Source organism: Neofelis nebulosa, chromosome 9 (assembly GCF_028018385.1).
Source record: "Neofelis nebulosa isolate mNeoNeb1 chromosome 9, mNeoNeb1.pri, whole genome shotgun sequence".
NCBI classification, from domain to species: Eukaryota; Metazoa; Chordata; class Mammalia; order Carnivora; family Felidae; genus Neofelis; species Neofelis nebulosa.
The window spans coordinates 8,719,221-8,741,802 of NC_080790.1; the positions used below are offsets into that span (position 1 = coordinate 8,719,221).

General features: G+C 55.1%; 2 protein-coding genes across 5 annotated transcripts in view; one reads left to right on the plus strand and one right to left on the minus strand.

The window, feature by feature from the left end:
• Positions 1-1,729: 1,729 nt before the first annotated feature.
• On the minus strand, positions 1,730-10,077 carry NTSR2 (neurotensin receptor 2). Its single transcript, XM_058686333.1, is given in 6 exon segments — positions 1,730-1,985; positions 2,958-3,048; positions 4,922-5,171; positions 9,413-9,543; positions 9,546-9,818; positions 9,821-10,077. Coding segments are annotated over 6 exon segments (1,197 nt in total). The 5' UTR covers positions 10,017-10,077.
• An 8,188-nt stretch (positions 10,078-18,265) lies between these two features.
• The window catches only part of LPIN1 (lipin 1), a 128,730-nt gene continuing 124,413 nt past the window's right edge, over positions 18,266-22,582 (plus strand). For 2 of the 4 annotated variants that reach the window (XM_058682565.1, XM_058682563.1), the window contains exon 1: positions 18,267-18,387. In XM_058682565.1, coding sequence (XP_058538548.1) covers positions 18,310-18,387 — 78 coding nt within the window. In that variant the 5' untranslated portion in view covers positions 18,267-18,309. Of the gene's footprint in view, positions 18,388-22,582 lie in introns of all 4 variants that reach the window. The other 2 variants (XM_058682562.1, XM_058682568.1) reach the window with 2 other exon arrangements.

Genomic DNA, 22,582 nt, shown 5'->3' on the forward strand with positions numbered 1-22,582 from the left:
CCACTACCAACTGAGACTCTTGGGTGGGAGATACTATGCTTTCAAACTTTTTTCCCCTATTTTCGATGCCATTTAATTCTTAAAACCCAGGGGAGAGTTGTTACGATGTCTATTTCACAGATGTGACATGTGGCCTGAGCAGGTGAAGGAACTTGCTTGAGTCCCACAGCTAATAAGTGACGGAAGTAGGCTCCACCCCCATCCTCCAGGCCCTGCAGCCAACGCCAGTGCCGCCCAGGGGACGACACTAGGGGACCTTAACTTCTATTTGAAATTTATTATTTAGATACCATGCAAACGATACGATGCCACCAAATGAGAAAACAACAAACCAGTTTCACCATCTTTTCGCCGAACGTGTGTCTACTGCACGCCAGGCATCTTTATGCTCAGACGCTGGCGTGAAGGTAACAGAAACCGCCCCCGGGCTTGGGTCACGCGTGCCTCCTTGGCCAACCCGCCATTTTCACGAAGTGCTTCATTCTAGACCCTTTCTGTGCACCCGAGTGATTTCTACATAGCATCAGAGTGTAATTTTGCATTGCGTTCTCTTTCGAATAGTATAACCACGGTATGTTTATGCTGCTAAATAAGATTTACACTTCCTGTTCAAGGGTGGCCTAACAAATAGGATTTGGGTGGACTGAATGGATGATCACGATTCACTCAGTTCTTTAATGTTGAGCCTTTAGTTTCTTTGTGTTCCTCTTTGGCCATCAGACTTCTCCGGAAGCAGCATGGGACTCTGATGAGCGTTGGCTGCCCGGTCCCAAGCCTGGGGTTCCGTTCCCGGTTACCAGGTAGTGGCCGCGGTACCTTTCTTCTCTCTGTTTCTGTTTCCCTGTGTGTGAGATGACAGTGGGAATGAGAGTATTTCCAGTATTCCAGAAATTGCATTTCGTTTTTTGGGTTTTTTTTTTTTTAACTTCGTTTTTGAGAGAGAGAGAGAGAGTGTGTGTGTGCTAGCAGGGGAGGGGCAGAGAGGGGGAGGGAGAGGAAGACACGGGGTCGGAAGCAGGCTCCAGGCTTTGAGCTGTCAGCGCAGAGCCAGACGCGGGGCTCGGACTCATGAGCCGTGAGATCGTGACCTGAGCCGAAGTCGGACGCTTAACCGACGGGGCCACCAGGATGCCCCCAGAAACGGCACTTCAGGACCCTGCCGCTTCCAGGCCGGTCGCACATCTGTCCTCCCACGGGCCGCCTGGAGGCAGCCACACAGGCCAGAGGCCAGGAGAGGGGAGCTGGTGCCCCCCTGCCTCCCGCAGCTCCCGGAGCCCTACTCCTGGTGCAAACAGCTGCTCCCTTGCTGGGCAAGACTGGACAGTGCGACTGCAGTCTCGTGACAGCGCAGTAACTCCCGGAGCACTGTCATTTGTGGAAATTCTTGGGGCAGCTGAGCCCACGGCCGAAGAGCGTAAGCCACAGGAGAGAGAGAAACAGCAATGGTAACGGCAACAACAACGATGCCAGCGAAAATTGGTTTTTTGTCACGCGGTAGGCACCGTGCTGAACGCTTCGGTCTCCGAACGCCTCTAAGAGCTGGGTCCTGTTCATCTCCATCGCGCAGAGGGGAAGACCGAGGCTCGGGGCGTGAGCAACTCGCCCGCGGTTGCACAGCTGGGAAGTGGGGGGGGGTGGGGGCTGGGGGTCCAGGTGAGTCTGCACCTGACGGCAGAGCTTGAACTATCGGTGAGCGAATTGCTTGTCTGAGTGCCAGGCGACTGCGCAGTCAGTCACGGTCCGCTTTGCTCATTCTTCTCTTGCATCCAGCGCGGGGCGTCTGAGGGATCCCTAGAACCTGCAGCCGTGGGGCTCCGGGGCTCCCCGGGGGGGGCAGGGTTCCACGGGGGTGGCCTTCTCGACACAGGGAGCCCAGGGCTTCCAGGAAGAGTTTTCTGAAGGAGGACGACACAGCGTTGTTCAGGACAGGGGTCACCGCTGAACTGACGAAGAGAGTGTCTATCACCAGGTAGGCGTAGAGTGTGCTGGCAGAGAACCCCAGAAGGTGCGTCAGAAGGCCTGCGCCTCCTCACGGCCTCTACCCCTTTCTCCTGGAGACCGCGCCTCTCCTCCAAAGGGCCAGGTGAGGAGGGCCCGGTTTCTGCTCTTGGGAAGCCCCGTGTGACCTCAGCAACTGTCCCATCCACACCAGCTGCCCCTGGCGGATGCGCTCCACCCAGCCTCTGAGTCCCTACTCCCCGTGCGCTATTCCCAGGCCCCTGCACCAGCGAAAGGTTCCCCTGCTGGCGGACGGGGGCCACTGTCTTGCCCACTGAGACGCCGGGAGCCTCATGCAGCTGGGTGTGGTCCACGAGACGTGGCTTCACTGAGCAGTGAAGCCATGCACCTTGTCACGGAGAGTCTCTGAAGCGGGAAGGGCTTTGCACGTGCGCGTGTGTGCGAGGGGCGCAAGGAGATCTCGAGAAGAGGCACCTGTCGACACAGCTGTTTCCTTGGAGGCTACACGGGCCTCTCTTCTCTTGGATGTTTGCCTTCCTCTTGCGATCAGGCGCACGGTGAATTCCCCAAGGAAGACAGTGGGTTCTCTCCTCTTTTCCAGTTGTGTCACAAAGGGCGTACGTGGTCTGGTCTCTGTCCAGGGGGCCCTTGTTAGCGCCTCGACTCACGGCTCTGAGGCTTCCGCCCCTCTCCTTGCCATAGCACAGCCCTCCCCCTGCCCCAGCCTGTGGGCGGCTCTATCCTGTGGTCAGGATGCCCGTAGCCCTGATCACCACTAAGATCTCTCACTCGCGTGGCCTTGAAATTGCTAGATAACGCCTTGTTCCCTACCCCCAGCTCAGAGAATTTGAGGGCACAGACTAGACAGGACCAGCTTGAGTGGAGGCCAGAGTTCCAGAGGGCCCAGCGACTGGGAATCCCTGCAGAGAGCATAGAAAGTCCCAGGTGCAGCCCAGTGGCCCCTTCCCTACGTGCTGGGGCCCCTCCGCTGCACCAACCCAGTCCACCCATCGTTGGAGACGTAGCGGTACATGAGCCTGCGGGTGTGGGACGGCATCCAGCAGGTGACATACACGGCCACAATGGCTCCTGCACAACAGCGGGGAGGGACAGAGCGACAGAGCAAACGTACTCAGTTCTGCCGTCTCTAGGGAGGAGGACGCCAAGCTTACAAGAGCATTTCCCTGGAACTCGTTCCTGGAGTCCAAGGGTCGGAAGGGAACTGTGAGGCTATCTGACACCCTCCTCTCTCGATCTGTAGCCAAACCTGAGGTTACCCCGATGTCTGGGTGAATATCCACTTTAACTCCCACCTGCACACTGACAAGCTTCTAGAAACTTCCACAACCTTTATAACCCCCTCCTGGCCACTGGAATATGCTTTTAACTCCAGGATAGCTATTCCCACCTGATCGTCTAACTGCATAGATAACTGAACTTAAATGTCCTTCTGCCTCATCAAGCCTCTTCTGTTCCTTTTTCTGATTGACTGATGGCCCCACCAGCCATCTAGCACTCAAGCCGTAAGCCAGAGAGTCTGTTCATTTTTCCATTACCCCCTAGGGCCAATCTATTAAAAAGCTCTTCTTTAGGACGTCTTGATTCCTCTGTTCTCACCTCTACTACCCCACTCCAGGGGCTCCTAGCTCCCCTCCCCCGGACTATGATGGCAGTCTCCCACTTGGTCCCTTTGTCGCTAGCCGTCTACCCCTTCCCTCCCCTCCTCTACACCTGCCGTGACTGGCAAATCCATTCTGTTGTCCGGTGTGGCCTCTGGGCCAGGAGAGCGACGTCAACCGGGAGCCTGGTAGAAATACAGAGCCTCGGGCCTACCCCGAGCAACCGAATCAGAATCTCCGGGTTGGGTCCGAGCAGCCTGTGTTTTATAGCTCCCCATACTGTTTTTTCTGTTTGTTTGGTTTTGGTTTTTTTGCTCACTTTTAAAAACAACTTAAAATCAAGTTAACATCCAGTGTAATAAGGGTTTCGGTAGAATTTAGTGATTCGTGACTTAGATATAACACCCAGCGCTCATCCCAACAAGTGCCCCCCTTAATGCCCATCACTCACTTAGCCCATCCCCCACCCACCTCCCCTCCAGCAGCCCTCAGTTTGTTCCCTGTATGTAAGGGTCTCTCACGGTTTGCCTCCCTCTCTCTTTTTATTTTCCCTTCCCTTCCCCTATGTTCATGCTGTTCTTAAGCACACACAAGTTTGAGAAGCACTGCGTAACCCACACGCCAAAGATTTCTGGGTAGAACATCTCAAAAGCAAATCTCCCTGCATTCTTGGGCGTTGACTCTCAATGACTGCCTGTTGTCTATGGAAGAAAGTCCAGCAGCGTCACGTGCTCCCTCTCTTCCTGTCACACCATATGACATTTAGCTCTTACGTTTCTGTCCTACATCCAACGCTGTGGGTTGACAGGAGCAGAGACCTGATCTCTTATTCCATGTTCCCAGACCTCAGTGAGTGCCTGCGTTACCGCAGGTGTTTGGAGAGACCACGGCTTTCTTGTGCCTCTTAATGTCTCCCCTACAAGGCCAAGTTTACTCAGGTTCTTAGGAAAACCAGCCAACAATCAATGTTGCAGGAAAAGTGGGGAGCTGGTGGGGAACTGGGTGGGGGACCCAGCCGGTCTGAGCCCTCAATGCTGGGGCTACGGGTCCCTGACTACAGCTGCTCCTTGCATCCATCCATAGGCCAGGCTCCCTGAAATGTAAGCAGGTATTCACTTGTCTTTATGTATTACTCCCTGGAGCAGGTGAGGGTTTCGTGTGTGGAATTCTCGTTCTACCCCGTAATCATACCACCAAACCTTATAGAAGCCTGTTGGCGACCACACGATCCCCTGGGGCTGGAGAGAGGTGGTAACTTGCTCAAGGTCACTTGGCCAGGGATCAGCGGAGGCAGCCTGGAGCCCCATCCCTTCCTCTCGTAGCAGTGTCACCAAGTACTTAACTGAGACCCTGGACGCTATGCTGGAGGCCGCGGAGCCGGCTGGAGTCCTTGTGTCTCACCGGGCTGGTGTGGCCCTCCAGGGGGAGCTTCCTCCTCTCCTCGCTCATTAGCTCCACGTGGTTGGGGACGGGGCTGCCGGGGGCAGAAAGGGACGGCACCTGGGAGCTGAGGGCCACCAAGCGGCTCACGGTGACCCCGATCAGGAAGGCAGTTAACGCCAAGGGGAGCACGAAAGACACCAGCACGTTCACCTGCAAAGGTAATTCCAAGGCTTATGACGGCCCCAAGGCTCTGTGATGCTGTGGTCCTCAGGCTGTGCCCAAGGCCCAGGAATCTGCAGCAGCAGGAGGGGGCGGGGTGGGGGGGGGTGACAGCAGGGTTATAAAACGAAGTTGAGAAAATTCTCAGAAAGATGAGACAGCAATAAAGGGAGAGACAACATTTGGGATTAGCTTAGGACACTTATCTAAGTAATGGTGGTGCTAGAAAGAAAACAGAAGGGAGGAAATCATTTTTTAAAATAAGCCACTTTGGGGGCGCCTGGGTGGCTCAGTCGGTTAAGCGGCCGACTTTGGCTCAGGTCACGATCTCACGGTCCGTGGGTTTGAGCCCCGCATCGGGCTCTGTGCTGACGGCTCAGAGCCTGGAGCCTGTTTCAGATTCTGTGTCTCCCTCTCTCTGACCCTCCCCCGTTCATGCTCTGTCTGTCTCTGTCTCAAAAATAAATAAATGTTAAAAAAAAAAATTTTTTTTTAAATTAAAAAAAAAATAAAATAAGCCACTTTGAAGAAAGTTTTTTCCAAAAGTGAGGTATAGAAGCTTCCAGACGGAAAGGCTGCCTGGGGGCCCGGAAAAAATGGATAAAAATAAGCCCCCATCAAGGCACGTTCTTAGGACTTCTAACACTCTGTGGATAAAGACCTTGAAAGCCACCAAAGGGATAAAACAGGGCACATGAAAAGGATGGGCACCAGAATGGCATTAGATTTCTTTAAGGCAACAGTGGGAGCTAGAATATAGAGGAGCGATGCTTTACAATTTGAGAGGAAAAGCGGCTTCTGTCTAGAATTCCGTGCCCGGCCATCTTACGGCAAATGTGAGGATAATCCAGAACGTTTCCAGACGTGGAAATTCTCAATTTTTCACCTTCTTCTGTGGGCCTTCTCTCAGGTGACAGGAGGTTACGAGAGCGTATGTTCCGCCAAAATAAGGTTGTACGCCAATAAAGGGGGAGACCCGGGTCCAGAAAGAGGGTGTCTGCTGGGAGAGCAGAGTGACGTAAGATGTTGGCTGTGCATCCGGTGACGCTCGGGTGGAAGAGGGGGCTCCCGGGGGCGACTGAAAGATGAACTCGTGGTTGAGTGGATGGCTCTGAATACACTGAAATAGTATTTATACTTCTGGTAGAGAAGTTAAAAATGCATGAGAGATGCACAGGAACCAAGCAAATTAAAAAACATTATTAAATGCTATTTAATTAATTAATTAATTAATTTATTTATTTATTTAGGAGAGAGAGAGAGACAGTGAGCAGGGGAGGGGCAGAGGGAGAAGGAGAGGGAATTCCAAGCAGGCTCTACACTCAGCACGGGGCCCGATGCGGGCCTCGATCTCACAACCACGCGACCGTACCCCGAGCCGGAATTGTGTCGGTTGCTCAACCGACCGAGTCACCCAGGCACCCCTGAAAACAGACCATTATTAACAGCAAGGAAGCAGAGGTAATATTGGAAAGGCAACGCAATACAAATGTGCGACATGGTTCATCTGTGAAGAATGTTTTAACATAGTCACAGGGTGTAAGTACAGAGCACGAGACTGACTTTATACCCTGACGGAATTAACACCGGAGGAGGGGTAGGGGGTGCGTGCGGGTGCACGGCGTGGAGAGTAGGGATGGGAAAGTCGGAGGGCGGGACGCTCTCTTTCTTTCTCCCGCTAGGAGACACTGGATGAAATGTGCAAACTGTGAAATCAAGCAGGCGCGTTCTTTAGAAATGTGTAGGAAGGGGCAGCAAGAGGTGAGGGTGCCCGGCAGCTGCCCCTCGACAAAAGAATATAGACCGAGGTGTGCAGGGGTGGTAAGGGGACAGCTGTTTTACGCAACAAGCCTTGTTTTTTTATTTGGTAATTTTTGATTTATGAACAACAAGTTTATTGTATGATACCCTGCTTTTTAAATGTTTTAATGTTTTTTTTTTTTCAACGTTTTTTATTTATTTTTGGGACAGAGAGAGACAGAGCATGAACGGGGGAGGGGCAGAGAGAGAGGGAGACACAGAATCGGAAACAGGCTCCAGGCTCCGAGCCATCAGCCCAGAGCCTGACGCGGGGCTCGAACTCACGGACCGCGAGATCGTGACCTGGCTGAAGTCGGACGCTTAACCGACTGCGCCATCCAGGCGCCCCTGTTTTAATGTTTTAAAGTCCAAAATATTTGTATTATAGCGCGCCTGGGTGGCTCAGTCGGTTACGCGTCCGACTTTGGCTCAGGTCATGATCTCACGGTTTGTTGAGTTGGAGCCCCACATCGGAGTCTGTGCTGTCAGCACAGAGCCTGATTCAGGTCCTCTGTCCCCCCCCCCCCCCCCCCGTCCCTTCCTTGATGGTTCTCTCTCTCTCTCTCTCTCTCTCTCTCTCTCAAAATAAACTTAAAAAAAAATCTACAAAGTACATGTATTATAGAGTTTTTCCTCATTGGTTCTGTGTCAGCATTTTTAAAAACCTGAGCATTTTAATAGTGCTTTAAAATCAGTACAAAATATCTGGGTTGGGTGCTGTACCTCTTTAAGGAGTCCATCATTCATGCTTTTTTCTTGATGGAAGCTCACAAATCAGCACCAAGAGGAAAATAAAACACTACGTGGGACATAGTTTTGAGTTTGTTGTAGAACCAAGCAGCATTTTATCAACAGCATCATACTTACTATCAAATTGTCACTTTAATCCTAGACAAGACAGGAGTGGAAGGTAAAAATATATTCATGCGTTAGTTATTAATCTTGGGGAGTTTTGAAATATTTCTGGAAAAACTGTACAGTTTTTTGTACTTTCAATAACGATGAGACGTTTTGTTCGTCAAAAACAAAACAAAACAGAAAAACAACCCGCTGATGAACATGGACGATGAATGACAAGACACTAAAAAGGAAGGTGGACCAAAAAAATCCTAATTTGAGCTCGGTTATTTTGTTGTGTTAACATAGACTGTGTGTCTCAAGTTAAACATTTTTTAAATATACCATTTGTTGAATAATGCTGTTAGGCTGAAGGAATTCACCAGTAGAACGTCAAAAGCTTGTCTCTGGCGGATTTCAGTTTCTACTGCCTTGGTCGGTCTGCAGCACATAAAGTAAGCTATGCAAGCGACAAATTCACAACACAGACCATGCTTGGCGCTTCCCCCTCCCCGAGCCCAGTTCCAAGATAGGAACAGCCTGGAAGCTACTGCCTTAGTCTGTGAAAACTGGCGGAACTTGGCTACCAGGCCTTTTGAGCATGTAGTTGCTTGTTCATTGCCACGGCCACAACAGGGTGCAGCAGGGAGCTAGAGAGTCAGGTCTAAGGGAGGGGCTGCAGTGCTCTGACTATTCAGCCAGATCATTCCGCTGGAGCTCAGAGCCTGTGTGGAGGTTGCTGAGAGGTAGACGGGTGCCCTACACATGCTGCTCCGTGGCTGTGATGTGCTTGGGCCAGCATGGCGGCAGGCGGTGTGTGGGCTGGACTGATGAGGTCTCAGGTCACCAGTGGTCCACCTGATGTGGCAGAAGGAGCAGCTCCCACTGTTGTCAGTGGGGTCCCTCCTCCTGACTGCTGTCTGGAGCCCCTGTGTGATCACTCCCATTAGTATTATTCCCATTCTGCTTGCCGGTGTGTTTTTGGTTTTGTCTCCTTTAGCATCAGGTCCAGATTGGAAAACCTGCAGAAATGTCTGATATAGGAAGCGGATTTTTAAAAACGAGGGATCCTACCCTGTCAGCTCTGAGTAATTCTCCGTGGTGACCACAGTAAGCGTCTTCTGAAGCGAGTGGAATGTTTTCTAATCAGGTTTAACTTTATATTTTTCCAAATTCTTGGTAAGGCTGCAAGTAATCTATGTATTTCTTCTGAAATCCTTCATTAATATTGAATATTCAGGCCTCTCTTTTGTATCTCCACAAAATCCCATTAAGTTGGATATTCTGTAATGGGACTGAAAATGGCTAGTTTTGATGATAAAAAAAAGGCTGGGTTATGAAATCTACATTTTTAGAGCCCCCCCCCCCGTAATTCTCGTACCCAGTAATGTTTGGTCCCCACTTTTGTAACACTGGGAAGAGTGTAGACTTTCAGAATTAAGTTTTGAATTCTAATCTGGGCTTCTCTTAATGCTTCATCTCTGCCAAGCCTCTCCCCAAGTCCTCTGTAAAATGGGAAATGCGACCCAAATTTCTGCGGAGATCGCGAGTATCAGAAGTGAAAACACAGGCCCCCGAGCCTGCCTCCCCCTTACCTGAATGCAGACCCGGAGCGTGGCGCGGCTCACCAGCACCGTGCACACGCGCGAAGCGGGCTCCGGCTCCCCGCCAGCCTTCTCCAGCTCGTGCTTCTGCCCCGTGATGACTGCCATGGGCAGGGCGAGGCGGCCCAGAGGAGCGACAGCAGGCGGCGGGTGCGGCGCGGCGACAGCAGCCGGCGGGCGCGCGGGGGCTGGCGCACGGCCAGGCAGCGCTCGGCGCTCGGGCCACCTACGCTGGGCACCGTGGCGTAGGCGCACGGCTCGCGCACGAAGTAGTAAGCGCGGCAGCCCGGGTCGCCGAACACCCAGGGGTAGTGGAACCACACGAAGTTGAAGAGCTCCGCGGGCACACCGACCGGCCACAGCGGCAGCGCCGAGAGCGCCAGGCTGAATACGTGGAGCGCAGGCGCCCCGGGGGCCCGGGGCGCCCCTTCAGCACCACGCGCACGGACAGCGCACTGCCCGCCGCGCCCAGCGCCAAGATGAGCGAGCAGAGAGCGGCGAACAGCACCTTGGCCCAGAGGCGCGTGTCCACACCCAGCCGGGCGTCCAGGCCCAGCGCAGGGCCGGGGCTGGGACTCGGGCTGCTGCTGTCCATGCCTCCCCCGTGGCCAGCGCTCCCTCCCTCTCCCTGCGCCGAGACCGGGCCAGCTGCCCAGGGAGGAGAGCGAACGCCTCCTGTTCTCCCGAAACCTCCGGAATGGGAGGACCCGCCCCCGCCAAGGGCGTCCCTGGGCCAACACCGGAACGGACCGGACCGGACTGGACAGCGAGCGTGAGCCCGTTCGGTGCGTTTACATTTCTCCGCTCAGTTCAACCCAGGGAGCACTGTGCTGGGTGGAAGGTGATACGGAGGGGTTGGGCCCCACTTACCGGGTGGGTGACTTGGGGCACGTTTTGTTTTGTTTTTTTTAAACCCTTCTCAACCCATTTCTGCATTTAAAATATATTATCTACATTGCAGAATCTCTGTGAGGATTAGACGAGCCGGTCTGTGCGAGGGCTCCGAACCCGTAGCAATAAATAGGCATCCTGCGGTTCCATGCACCTAGGCCCCCTTGCTGTGCTGGTGCGTGTGGAGCTCGGGAGACGGCTGGCCAAGGACTTGCCAGAACTTTTACAGCTGTTACTCTTCTGGCTAAAGGGCCGTCTGAACGGCGCACTAATATCCTCCAGCAATCCCGTTGTCACTGTTAGATGCGTCCTTGGGGTATCAGGCTTTCCCAGCCCTTTAGGATGTCATTCCCGTAGAGTGGGGAGGAAGTGAAAAGAAGTGTGTTGCCGTGTTTGCAAACCTTTCATGAGTCTCTCTCCTTAACCCTTGTAAGTGCCAGAACTTGAAAAGGCCCTTACTTAGCTCGCACTTAGAACCCCTGATGCTTGCTGGAGCCAAACCCAGGTCTCCTGATGCTTCTGTCTTTGCTAAAATTGTTATGGCTCAGTGACAGTTTTATCTTTCCAGTTACATAATCATGTGGTCACATTGTGGGCTAAAGCTTCAACAAATGGATTGGGGGGGGATGCAATTCAGTCTACAGCAAGGATTCCATACATACGAGTTTTAGACAGCTTTTCTTTGAGCAAAAAATCTGTATTAATTTTTAATTCTTTCCTGGGTGTTGTGTAGTTCAATAAGGCCCGTAGGATCTGGAAAAGGCCAGTTCCTGCTCCCCTTTGGAGGAATTCTCCCAAGTACTCAGGCTCCCAAGGTCTGGGCTGGAATAGCGGAGAGGACCAGGCGTTTGGGATCAGGAGTCATTGATATGAGTCTCAGCTCTGTCATTCACTAGCTGTATGTCTCAGGCAAGCCATCAGTCTCGTGCTCCTTTGTGTGAGAGCACCGAGCAGCTAGGAGTCTTCAGGACTGGAGTCCGCACGCTTTCACTTGTGAGCATTAAACCTTTAACTCTTACGTGGTAGGAAAGCTCAAAGACAAAAGAGGCAGCCTCTGGTTTTTCGATTGCGCGCTGGTGGGAGTGAGTCCGTCTCCCAGGAAGGGGTGTCAAAGATGTGAAGGAGGTATTGTTGCCTTTTTAGGACAGTCCTAGGTAAGCACCCTCTGTCATGTAGAAACAGGAGACTTCCCTCGGTGTCTTCTAGGGATGAGACTCTCCCGCCAGGTCAGAGGTGGACTGCAAAATGCATTTAATGTGGAAGTGAGGAAGAATCAGCCCCGGTGATCCACCCCGTGGGTTCCCCCTGTGGCCAGTATAGAGGGCTCACAATTTCTGTCTTCACTGGGGTCTCTGCTTGTAAATCTCATTCGTTGATTCCCCTAACCTGAAACTCTTTTCAGAGAGTATATCTATGTATGGATGCTCTGGGCCTAGAACTTGCTTCCTTCATACCCACATGATCCTGATTTTTGCCTCTGAATAAAAACAAAACGCCCCTTGCGTTAGGACTGGTTTCAGTCTGTTGGAAGACTGATCCCTGATTTGCTCCACTGTCTACGTTGGAATCAAAATCTTGGCTCTCGTGTTTAACCACAGACCAGGCTCAATCACTCCACCGCGAATCATGCAGCAAATAACTCAGAACCACTCAGTGTTAGAGGGTGCCGCCAGGCGTGTGGAATGGGTGTTTTGGACGTTGTGGAAAAGCAGCAGTTCTGAGCCCAGAGATGCCGAGATGGAGAGATACGGTTTGGGGCCGTCTGTTCAATCATGTAAAGTAGTAACAAGGCTTCCTGGCCCTTTGCTTGCTTTGGGCGCCCAAGTTCCTGACCTTCTTGCCTGTTACATATAAGACACCCTCAAAAGGCCTTCTGCTATGGACTGCTTTGTGCACGGCCCCCCTTTTGCCAATTCATATGCTGCAGCCCTAAGCCCTCATGCGGCTATATTAGGAGTAAGGAAGTAATTAGGGTTGAATGAGGTCAGAAGGGTGGAGCCCTGATCCCACAGGACTAGCGTCCTTCTACGGGGGAGGGACCAGAGAGCTCCTCTCTCTGCCATCTGAGGACATGGTGAGAAGGAAACTGTCTGCCAGCCAGGAAGAGAGTTCGCAGCAGGGGCGAGACCGGCTGGCACCTTGATCTTGGACTTCCAGCCTCCAGAACTGTGAGACACTGAATTTCTATTGCTTAACTTAAGCCCCGCCCCCCCCCCCCCCCCCATTTTTGGTACTTTGTTGTGCTAACACAGCTTCCAATCTTTATGCAGCTTTTGATCCCAGTGCCAACCAGTGACCTGGAGAGATGATTGGCTACTCGAAACTTGAAAAAAAAGAGTTAATGCCTTTGAGTCAGGATTGAGTCATGGTAGGATGTGTGTGTGTGTGTGTGTGTGTGACAGAGAGAGACAGGGACAGAGGGACAGGTAGGCAGGTGTGTGTGCACGCACGTATATGCACACACACACACACACACACACCCCAGATCTTCCTCTCAGATCCGCCTTTCTATATCTGTTATTCATTCTTCTCTGCTCTGAGCTCTCCAGCCTCCACTTGGGTCCAGCCAGTGGTGGACAATGAGAAAGTGGGAGGAGAGAGTTGAAGGTATTTGTTCCTCTCCCTTCCTCCTTGCTGGATTGCCACGCACTGGCTGACACCCTTGGCACCCTCAACCAAAGGTCCTGAAGGGGAACCTCTTCCAGCTACCTAGTGCACTCGTCTTCCACATCTGCTGTAACAAATGACAGGCAACGTAGCGGCTTCAGGCGATGCGGATTCATTACCTTCCGCTGCACTAGAGCCGAAGTCCAGTACAGGTGTGGCGGGGCTAACATCAAGGTGCTGGCAGGGTACGTGCCTTCTGGAAGCCCTAGTGGGGACCCCGTGTCCTTGCCTTCCAGGTTCTGCAGGCTGTCAGCGTCATTCAGTTGTGGTCTCCTTTTCAAAGTCAGCAAAGTCGTGCCACCTCTCTCCCATGTTGTCCTTTCTGCCTATCTTCTGCCCCCGCTGCTTCTTTTAAAGACCCTGTGATTATATCGGGCCCACCTGGATGCACACAGCAAGGACAGAGACTGCGGGGACAGGCAGGGGCGTCAGGCATGCTCCAAGCTCTGCAGTGGCAAAGCAGGAGAAGAGGGGCCTGGGACAACTATTCAGGTGGTTGTTTGGAGATAATCCGGAACAGCCTCCCCATTTTAAGCCCAGCCAACCAGCAACCCTGACTCCACCGCAGCCCTCATTTCCCCTTGGCGTGTGATGTGGCAGAAGGTGTAATGTGACCTCCAGGATGTAATATAGTTACAGGTTCCAGGGATTAGGATGTGGACACCTGTGGGGGCTGATGCCCTGCCTCCTACAGCTGGGTTCAGGCCACTGTCCCCTCTCCTTTCCCCCAGCCCAGGCTGGCCTTGGCCCCTCCTCTGGCTGGTGCTGGTCTTGTCACCACCCCCTGTGGGTCTTCTGCAACTCTGCCCATATCCTGTTCACAGTCTCTTTAATAGGCCTCTTTAAGGTCCCAGCTCGAGTGTCCAGTCTGTTTTCTACTGGGACCTTGATGGATCTAGTGTATGCACATGATAAAGGGCTGTTACCCAAAATACACAGAGAACTCTTTAAACTCAACTATAACAAAAGCAACAACTCGATTAAAAAATGGGCCGGCTGGGGCGCCTGCGGCTCAGGTCATGATCTTGAGGTCCGTGAGTTCGAGCCCCACATTGGGCTCTGTGCTGACAGCTCAGAGCCTGGAGCCTGCTTCTAATTCGGTGTCTCCCTCTCTCTCTGCCCCACCCCTGCTGCTCTCTCTCTCTCTCTGTGTCTCTCTCTCTCTCTCTCTCTCAAAACTAAATAAATATTAAAAAAAAAAAAAAAAAAAAAAAGGGGCCAGAGCGCCTGGGTGGCTCAGTCGGTTGAGCCTCAGACTCTCGGTTTCATCTCAGGTCATGATCTCACCATTTGTGGGATTGAGCCCCTCGCCCGGCTCTGCGCTGCCTGCTTGAGGTTCTCTGTCTCCCTCTCTCTCTGTTCCTCCCCTACTCGCACACGCTGTTTCCCTCTGTCTCTCAAAAGAAATAGACATTAAAAAAAAATGGGCCAACGACCTTCGCAGACATGACAGATAAGCACATGGAAAGATGCTCCACGTCGTGCGTCACCGGGGAGATGCCAATGGAAACAACCACGAGGGATCGCCCCACACCTATCGGAAGGACGCGAATCCAGAGCGCCGACAACGCCCGACGCTGGCGGGGACGCGGAGTGGCAGGAGCTCTGGCTCACGGCTGGTGGGCGTGCGGAATGCTGCCGCCACTTTGGAAGACAGTTCGGCGGTTTCTTGCGAAACTGACCATACCCTTCCCGTGCCATCCAGAAATCGTGCTCCCTGGTCTTCCCCCAGAGGAGTTGGAAGCTTAGGCCCGCTCAGAAACCTTGTGTGCGTACAGACACAGCTCGTAGCGGCTTTGTTCACAATTGCCAAAACCCAGAAGCGCCGCGGATCTTCTTCGCCCAGTAGGTGAATGGATGAACCCGTGGCCCAGCCAGACTGTGGACGGTCAGCCAGCACTGAAAGGAAAGGAGCTATGGGGCCAGGAGGAGACAGGGAGGGCAGGAGGGATGAATCGGTGGGGCACAGAGGGTTTTTAGGGCAGTGACACGCTCCGAGTGACGCCGAAAAGGTAGATCCATAGCCGTCTCCATTTGTCGAAACCGTAGACCGCACCACACCGTAGGGCGCCTTGATGGAAAGCGCGGGCTCTGGGGGATAATGATGGGTTGGCGTGGGCTCATCCGTTGTCACAAATGCACTAATATGGTGCCAGGGCGACGACAGTGGGGAAGGTGTGCCTGTGTGGGAACAGAGTATTTGAGAACGCTCCGTACTTTCAGATCAATTTTGCAGGTGAACCCAAACTGCTCTAGAGAAAGTAAGTTTCTTAATGAAACACCCCCCCCCCCCCGCCATGTGACTTTTTTTCCCCGTGCTGTGTCCTTCCCACTGGGTGAAGTACTTTTGGAGCTACAGGTGAGTTAGGCCTGTCCAGAGGGGTCCCCGCAGTCGTTGGGGTGATGGGACGGACTCACAGGTGAGGCACCTCCCTGGCACCCTCTGCGTGTTGGATCAGGAGGACTCTCCCCACGTCTTCCTGGCCACGTGAGCCTCTCCGAGCCTGTTTCCTCTTCTGGGAAAAAGCAAACCTTGATCATGAGGGATGGTATGTGTGAGGAGACAGTAGGCACACGGAAGGGGCTCACAAATGTCCGTTTCAACCTCACCCTTCCCCCCAAAGGCCAAAGGATGGGAGAATCATTATGGGGTGGACAGGTCAGGGAAGGTTCCATGGGGGAGGGAGGTCTGGGGTGGGCCTGGAAAGGGGGCACATTTGAAAAGGAACAGAGGAGAGGAAAGGCATTCCGGGAGGAGGTGACCGCATGAGCTAAGGGAAAATGGGAATGGGAGAATCCACGGTGTTCTTGGGGGGTTAACAGGTGCCTGGCAGCCTGGGGGAAAGGGGACAGCCTGTGGATTCTTCACAGCTGGGGAAATTCAGCTTGGTCCTGGCCACGGCCCCTGAGGGGGCCCTGATGGGGTCTCAGGAGCTGTAGAGTAGGAAATGTTGGACAGTCTGCAGCTGACAGAAGCCCCAAATAGGCACAGGCTCAGTTTCTCCATCTGTCAAATGGGCCTATTAATGCCGACCTCAAAGTTACTGTAAGGAGTAATTATTGCTACTTCAGTTTGAGAGTCTAACACACGCCAGGCCTTGTGTGGAGCCCCACAAGGTCCCAGGTGTCCCCACAACAGCCCCATGAGGGAGAGACTCTGTTTGCATCCCTGTGTTTCCCAGATAAGGAAACAAAGTCTCCGAGTCTGAATCGCCTTGAGGCAGAATCGCTTCTAATGGGAGGGTCAGACCCAGAGCCCAGGTGGGTGTGACTGGGGGGGGGGGGGAGGTGTAAGCATCACGCCGGGCTTCCGCTTCCGCTTCCACTTCCGCTTCCGGGAGCTCTGTCGGCGCTCACTTCGGCGCTTCTAGAACTACCAGCCAAACTGGTGCTGGCCCTCGGTGGGGAGACACATGTCCGCCGGACCTCCCGCCGCCAACACGGGGCACTGCCCGCGGGGGCGTGAAATGGCCCCGGGCTCGGAGCTCCGAGGACCCCGGCCTGGCTCCTTCCTCCCGGAGGGTCCCCAGGGCTGCGCCCTCCCAATCGATGCAGCGACAGCGGTCTGCCGTGTTCACGGCACCTTCTGCCTGTGCCGTCCTGGACCTCTATCAGATTTCCGGCTAAGTGCTAAACACGACCAGGTATAATTGCTCACAATCTTATCACTCGTTGGTCATGAGGTTCTTAAAATATCTTGACAGGATGAATTAAAAATAGTAAGAGTGGTGGTGACCCAGCTCATGGAAGTGTCTTAATGCGTTATTCCCCCCCCCCCCCCGCCCCCCTATAGTTAGTGGCATTCAGGGCATTCAGACGGCGGGAGGTGGGGGGTGGCACTAGGCTCTGGGGCTGCGCAGTGGTCCCTCCCTGGCCCTCTCCACGCCTCTCCAGGGCGAGCAGGGCCAGGGGCACGTGTGTGGCCAGAATGGTGGTGATCTGGACGCGGGGGGGGGGGGCCGGGGGGGCCCCGAGTCCCTCCCTGCCCCTCCCCAGGGGAAGCCACTGCCCCCGGAGCCCGTAAACAGAGGCGCAGTGATGCCCCTTGAGTTAGCTAGGACACACCTGTCCTGTGTTCTGAATCGGGCCACTCGCCACCTACTACCTCAGGTGGGCTCTCCGTCGGGGTCCTGTCTGGAGGGAAGGAGAAGGCTGCGAAGGGCGAAATCAGAGAAGCCTTGGCCGGGGAGGAGTTGCAGAAATGGAGTTGAAAGAGGTCAGGGGGTGGTTGGCCTTAGCGTCACGGTCACCGGTCACCCGTTGCGGGGACACGAGGACGACCAGGGCGTGGAGGGCGGGGGGGAGTCCTCCGTGGTAAGAGTTGAGTTGGGGATCCTGACTTGTCGCTCTTCTAAAGCCCTTCCTTGGCCCTGCTGCGCCCCCAGGGGTCCACCCCTTCTCTCTGGGTGGGATCTCGAGGTCCCTGTCAGACCAGGTCAGAGCCCCCGCACCTGCTCCTGCAGGGCGTGCCCTCTGCCCCCAGCCCTGCCCTCCCTCCCTCCCTGCTGCAGTTTCCTCTAAACCCGGGGCTCATGTGAGCCCAGCCCATGGCCAGGGACCCAGGGCTCCTGGTAGGATCAGAACTACAGTTCCAGCACCGGATTTGCAGTCAGCCTGGCCCTGCTTTTTGCCACTTCCTGCTTTGTGACCCAAGGCCGTTCCTGAAGCTCCTGTCTTGTGTCCGTGACCCTATCGGGTGGCTGTGCACAACGTACATCAGAGTGCGGATGGAGTGCTTAGCTTCCTGGTGCGGGGGGAGTGTTCGAAACCAGCCAGCTGTCGTGATGCCTGCTGCTACTGCGCGTGATAGAGGGGACAGTGGTGGCCTCTGGGGGAGGGGCCCCGGAACCCAGCCTTCCCGACTCCCCCAAGTGTGCTGAGGCCTGGAGGAATAGGGAGAAAGATCCCCCCGTCCCCTGCCGCTCCCTGCACGCTGGTTGTGAGGTGGTCTCTCCAACACCTGCTGGGGAATGGATACAGCGTGGCCGGCGGCCGCCAGCCGGGGTCATGGGTCCCACCAGGCTATTCCCCCAGAGCTCACACTAACTGGCGAGCCCTGGGACTCTGCATCCTTCTGGGAACAGGCCACATCTCCAGCTGTTTGTTAGCCAGGCCCCAGGTGGGAGAGGATTTGCAATTCAACACCCTGCTCTTTTCCTGAGCCTTGTGACTTGGCCGGGCTCCTGGCTGTAAAGGGAAGCCGCCTGCTCTGGGCTACATGTCCCCACCCCCCACTGCCTCCCAGCTCCCGAGAGGGTGAAATCAGCCGCGTTGGGACACTGCTCTCTGGTGCTGGGCGAGGAGGTGGCCGGCATCCCGCGGGCTGGGCCATGGAGGAGCAGGACCGTGGTGGGTCCACCTGGCAGCCCCCACAGGACAAGAGCCCCCCGGATTCGCCTTGGTCATGGGTAAGGGTACGGGCCAGGGCACGGCCATTTGTGCACCGTGCCCCCGACTGGGAGTGCTGGCGGGGCCACGGGATGGTCTGTGCCCCGAGGGGCTCACTTAGGTTGAGGACATTTCTCCAAGTGAGTGATGGGGCCAGCTGCTCCCCAGGGGCTCCCGCAACACGGAGACTGAGTTTATAGAAGAGTTTTTAGAACTTGCCCAAGAATTAAAGGCTTTTTTCTTTGCCGTGGGTGGAAAATGAGCAGCGATTGCTGTGATCCTGGAGACACGGACGTTTTGAGGGCTTCCTGCTCGCCGGGCAGGGTTGCTGGGAACTTGTGTTGTCTTTCAGGTTTGTGTGCGGGCGGCTGTTGACGTGGCCGGCCCAGTGCAGTCATTGAACCGCCGTGTCCCCGGGGCTGTGATGGATGTGCTGTGGGCCTCCACTGGCCTCCAAAGCCAGGGGCGGTACCTTCCTGCCCTTTTGGGGCTCCACCTAGATGCTAGGGCTTTGGTTCAAAGTAGTTATTTTCCGTGAAAGCCACAAAGCGGGAGAAGAGGGGTCTCAGATAACCCCAAGTAGAAGTGGGCACTGAGCATGTGGCCTGGGTTAGAATTCACGATTTGCTGTCTCTTCCAGAGGCCTGGGGTTTGGCTGCAGGGAGGGTAATGCGTTAACCAGCCACCCCGAATGGCATCTGGGACACCCGGGACGCTCTGCTTCTTGTCCTCAGCTGCAGAAGGCTGGGGCTGGTCTGGAAGTTTCTGTAGGCCTTGGAAGCAGAGAGAGCCCGGGGCTGTCCGCTTCCTAGGAAATAGAGCGAGAGGTGTGGCACGCACGAGGCTGCTGGCTCCCCGAAGCACCTGTCACCTGTCACTCCAGTCACCTGCATCCTCAAGCCGTCCCCTTCCCTTCCGGGGCAGCAGGCCCTGCTGGGAGCTCAGGCTGGAACGCGGTGGGGGCGCTGGACCAAGAAAGGGGGCCTGGGTTCTGCCCCCACCCCTGGGCCCTTTTGTGGCTGCCCCCCCTGGGCGGACATTTTCCATCCAACCGTGGACAGGTGCTTGCGGAGGAGTTACCCGAGGCTGCCCCGTGACCCTCTCTCAACAGGCAGGCTGGGGACAGGAATGGGGCCTCCCCCAAGGAGTGTCGTGTAGGCCTCAGGCACCCACAGTCGGATGGAGTAGACTGGTTTTGTGGGTGGTTGGGGATTCCGATGGCTGCGTCTTGTTTCCGTTCCTGGACTGTCTCTCTCGCACAGAGCAGCCCTGTTCTGACTGAGACGTGCACCTCCCTCTTCTGTGCTTCCCATGATGCTCTCCTATATCCACTCTAGGGACCCACGGGCTCTACCACCCTGGGTCACAGGTCTTTTTTTTTTTCTTTTTCTTATTTTTTTTAACGTTTATTTATTTTTGAGAGAGAGACAGAGCATGAGCAGGGGAGGGGCAGAGAGAGAGGGAGACCCAGAATCCAAAGCAGGCTCCAGACTCTGAGCTGTCAGCCCAGAGCCCGACGTGGGGCTCGAACCCACGAACCGTGAGATCATGACCTGAGCTGACGTCGGACGCTCAACCGACTGAGCCACCCGGGCGCCCCAGGTCATGGGACTTATAATTGTGGCATCTCTTTTGTACAGCCCGTGCGCACACTGTTCTTTCCATTTGACAGTCAAGGAAATTGAGGCCGTGAAGTTGGGACCTGTCCACAGTAGCTCAGGGGCTGGCGGGAGGAGGGGACAGGAAGCTGGTGTCCTGGGGCCAGCACAGCCCCTGTTCTCGTATCCTGGGCACCCTGTAGACACTGTGATCTGAGGACGCTCTGACAATATCCGTTCTCTGCTTATGTGTTTTGGTTATTAGTTATTTTTCCTTTTTTATTTTGAGACAGAAGGAGAGAGAGAGAGAGAGAGAGAGTGGGGGGAGGGGCAGAGAGAGAAGGAGAGAGAGAACAATAGGTGGACGCTCAACCACCTGAGCCACAAAGGTGCCCCTAGTTATTTTCTCCTGATTACAAAAGCATGTTCATGATAGAAGATCCAGAATATACAGCGGGGCGTATATAAGATCGCGAGATGCTGGTCAGCCACCGCTCGAGGAGCCTGGGAACCTTGTAAACAGAGGTCACGCTACATTTCGCTGAAGGCTCATTCTAATTAAGTCACCCAAAGGATTCCGAAGCCACCTCTTGTCCCCTTTCGTTCCATAACTTTCCGAGCCCCCTCCCTGCCCTGAGTGCTCCATTCCAAAGGCCGAAGCAGTGTGGCACCTGCTGTGCGACTTTCTGCCCTGGGAGACGGGGGGGGGGGGGGGGGGGGGGGGGGGGGGGGGGGGGGGGGCGGCTTCCCCGCAAGAGAGTGAAAGGCCGGTGGGGGGTGGGGCGTGTGGTTACTGGACCCTGGAGCCTCTGCCCTGCCTCCGGCAGGGCGTCCCCCTCCCCAGGTCTCAAGGGGCCCAGACGTTTGGGCTTGGTGCAGGTTTGTGCCCGCGTCTGGAGGAACCTGACCTGTTGGGCTGAGGGTGGTTGTAGCAAGGGGATACCGGGAACCTGGCCTCCAGTGGGAAGGCTCCAGTGGGAAGGCTGGCCTCCTGCTGCTGCTGGCGAGGCTGAGGCCCGGACCAGCCCACGAGGGCAGAGGAAGGCCAGGTCCAGAGTCAGGCTTCAGCAAAGCAGGGCTGGAGCACAAAGCAGGGAATTGAGGCAGACACTTAGGTGGACTGACTGCACGCAGGAAGGGGTGAGCAGGAGGCCGTAAGACGGGCCAGGCCGGAGCTGCTGCTGGAGTCCGGGCCAGGCTGGCGGCTTCTGGAAGGGTGCAAGCAGCTCAGCCACTGTGGGGCGCTTTCATTCCTGGGGCTGGGAGAGGGCAGCTGGCAGCGCTGTGAGCCCTTGGAGGCACCTGTTAACTTGGCCCCATCCACCTGTGGCATTGGCCGTCAGCATTGCCACAGACCGTGGACTCGACCTCCAGGCCCTGAGTCTATGCAGAGCCCTGCGGGGCGCCGAGGGAAGGGTGAGACCTGGTCCCTGCCCACAGGAGGTCAAGGCAGAATGTGAGCCGGTGGGCCTGCTCCCTGCCAGCCGCCAGGTTCACGGGAGCACAGAGCAGGAGGAATTCCGGCCGGCAGGGCCAGGGAAGGCGTCTCAGAAGCTGGCACCCGAGCCAAGCCTGGGAGGAGGGTAGGATTTCAATAAACACTCAGCGGGGCGGAGCCTTCTAGACCGAGGGTTCAGCGTGAAAGCAGGCTGGGTTTTGACAGGACAGGGCGTTCTCCTCAAGCTAAGTCTGCAGAGTTTGTTCCTCCGGCCATCTGGGACTTGATTACTCCTTAGCGGGCAGTTCATGGCGCTTGCTGTTGACATTGGTTGGGCGCCCAGCCTGTGAAACGAAGCAAGCCGTGGCCAAATATGTGGGACCCAGCATGAAACCAGCATAGGGGGCGTGTGCGGGAGCCACAGGGCCAGGGCTCAAGCCCCAGTTTTGCCACTTACCAGTTCTGATTTCCTGGAGCCTTCGTTTTCTCATCTGTATAATGGGGCCTATGATACCTAACAACATAATACGGGTGTTTGGTGAATGGAGCTGTTATGCATAATGACACTAAACCTGAAGACAAGAGAGCCTGTAGTTACAGCTTGGGCCGCAGACATCACGGTGAAGACACATCGCATCATCTGGACTTGGCTCATTGGTCTTAGTAAGCAATGTGAGGAGGAGACTCACAAATCCGGACCCTTGTGTCTCCTAATGTGGAGGAGAATTCGGAGTGTGGTCTCTATCCGGGTGTTTTAGCTTGGTATTCAAGGCTTCTCCAGAGCTGGCCCGCTCCTCCTGTGGGGGTCCTGGACCTGCCCCATCCCTCCCTCAGGTGGAGCGTAGGGGAGTTCGGAGTGCCCCCTGGAGGCAGTACTCTGCCATTACAAGCAGCAAAACCACCCACCTGCCCGTAAGACGACCACGGCCCCCAGGCCCCGTGACTTTCACTAGTGACAAGAATGTGGTAACTCAGTGGGGCGCCAACAAAGTCAGCAATCCCTGGGCCCGATCTGGATTCATCACCGTTGCCTTTTCTTGTGATTTCACCCCTCGCAGCACCCTGCTGTCAGAAGACACTCTGCGTCTTGCAGAGACAGGCGCGGTCCCCTCTAATAGAACGATCACCTTACCCAGCACATACCAGTAAGGCCGCGCCTGTGCCTGGCTTCGGAGCCGT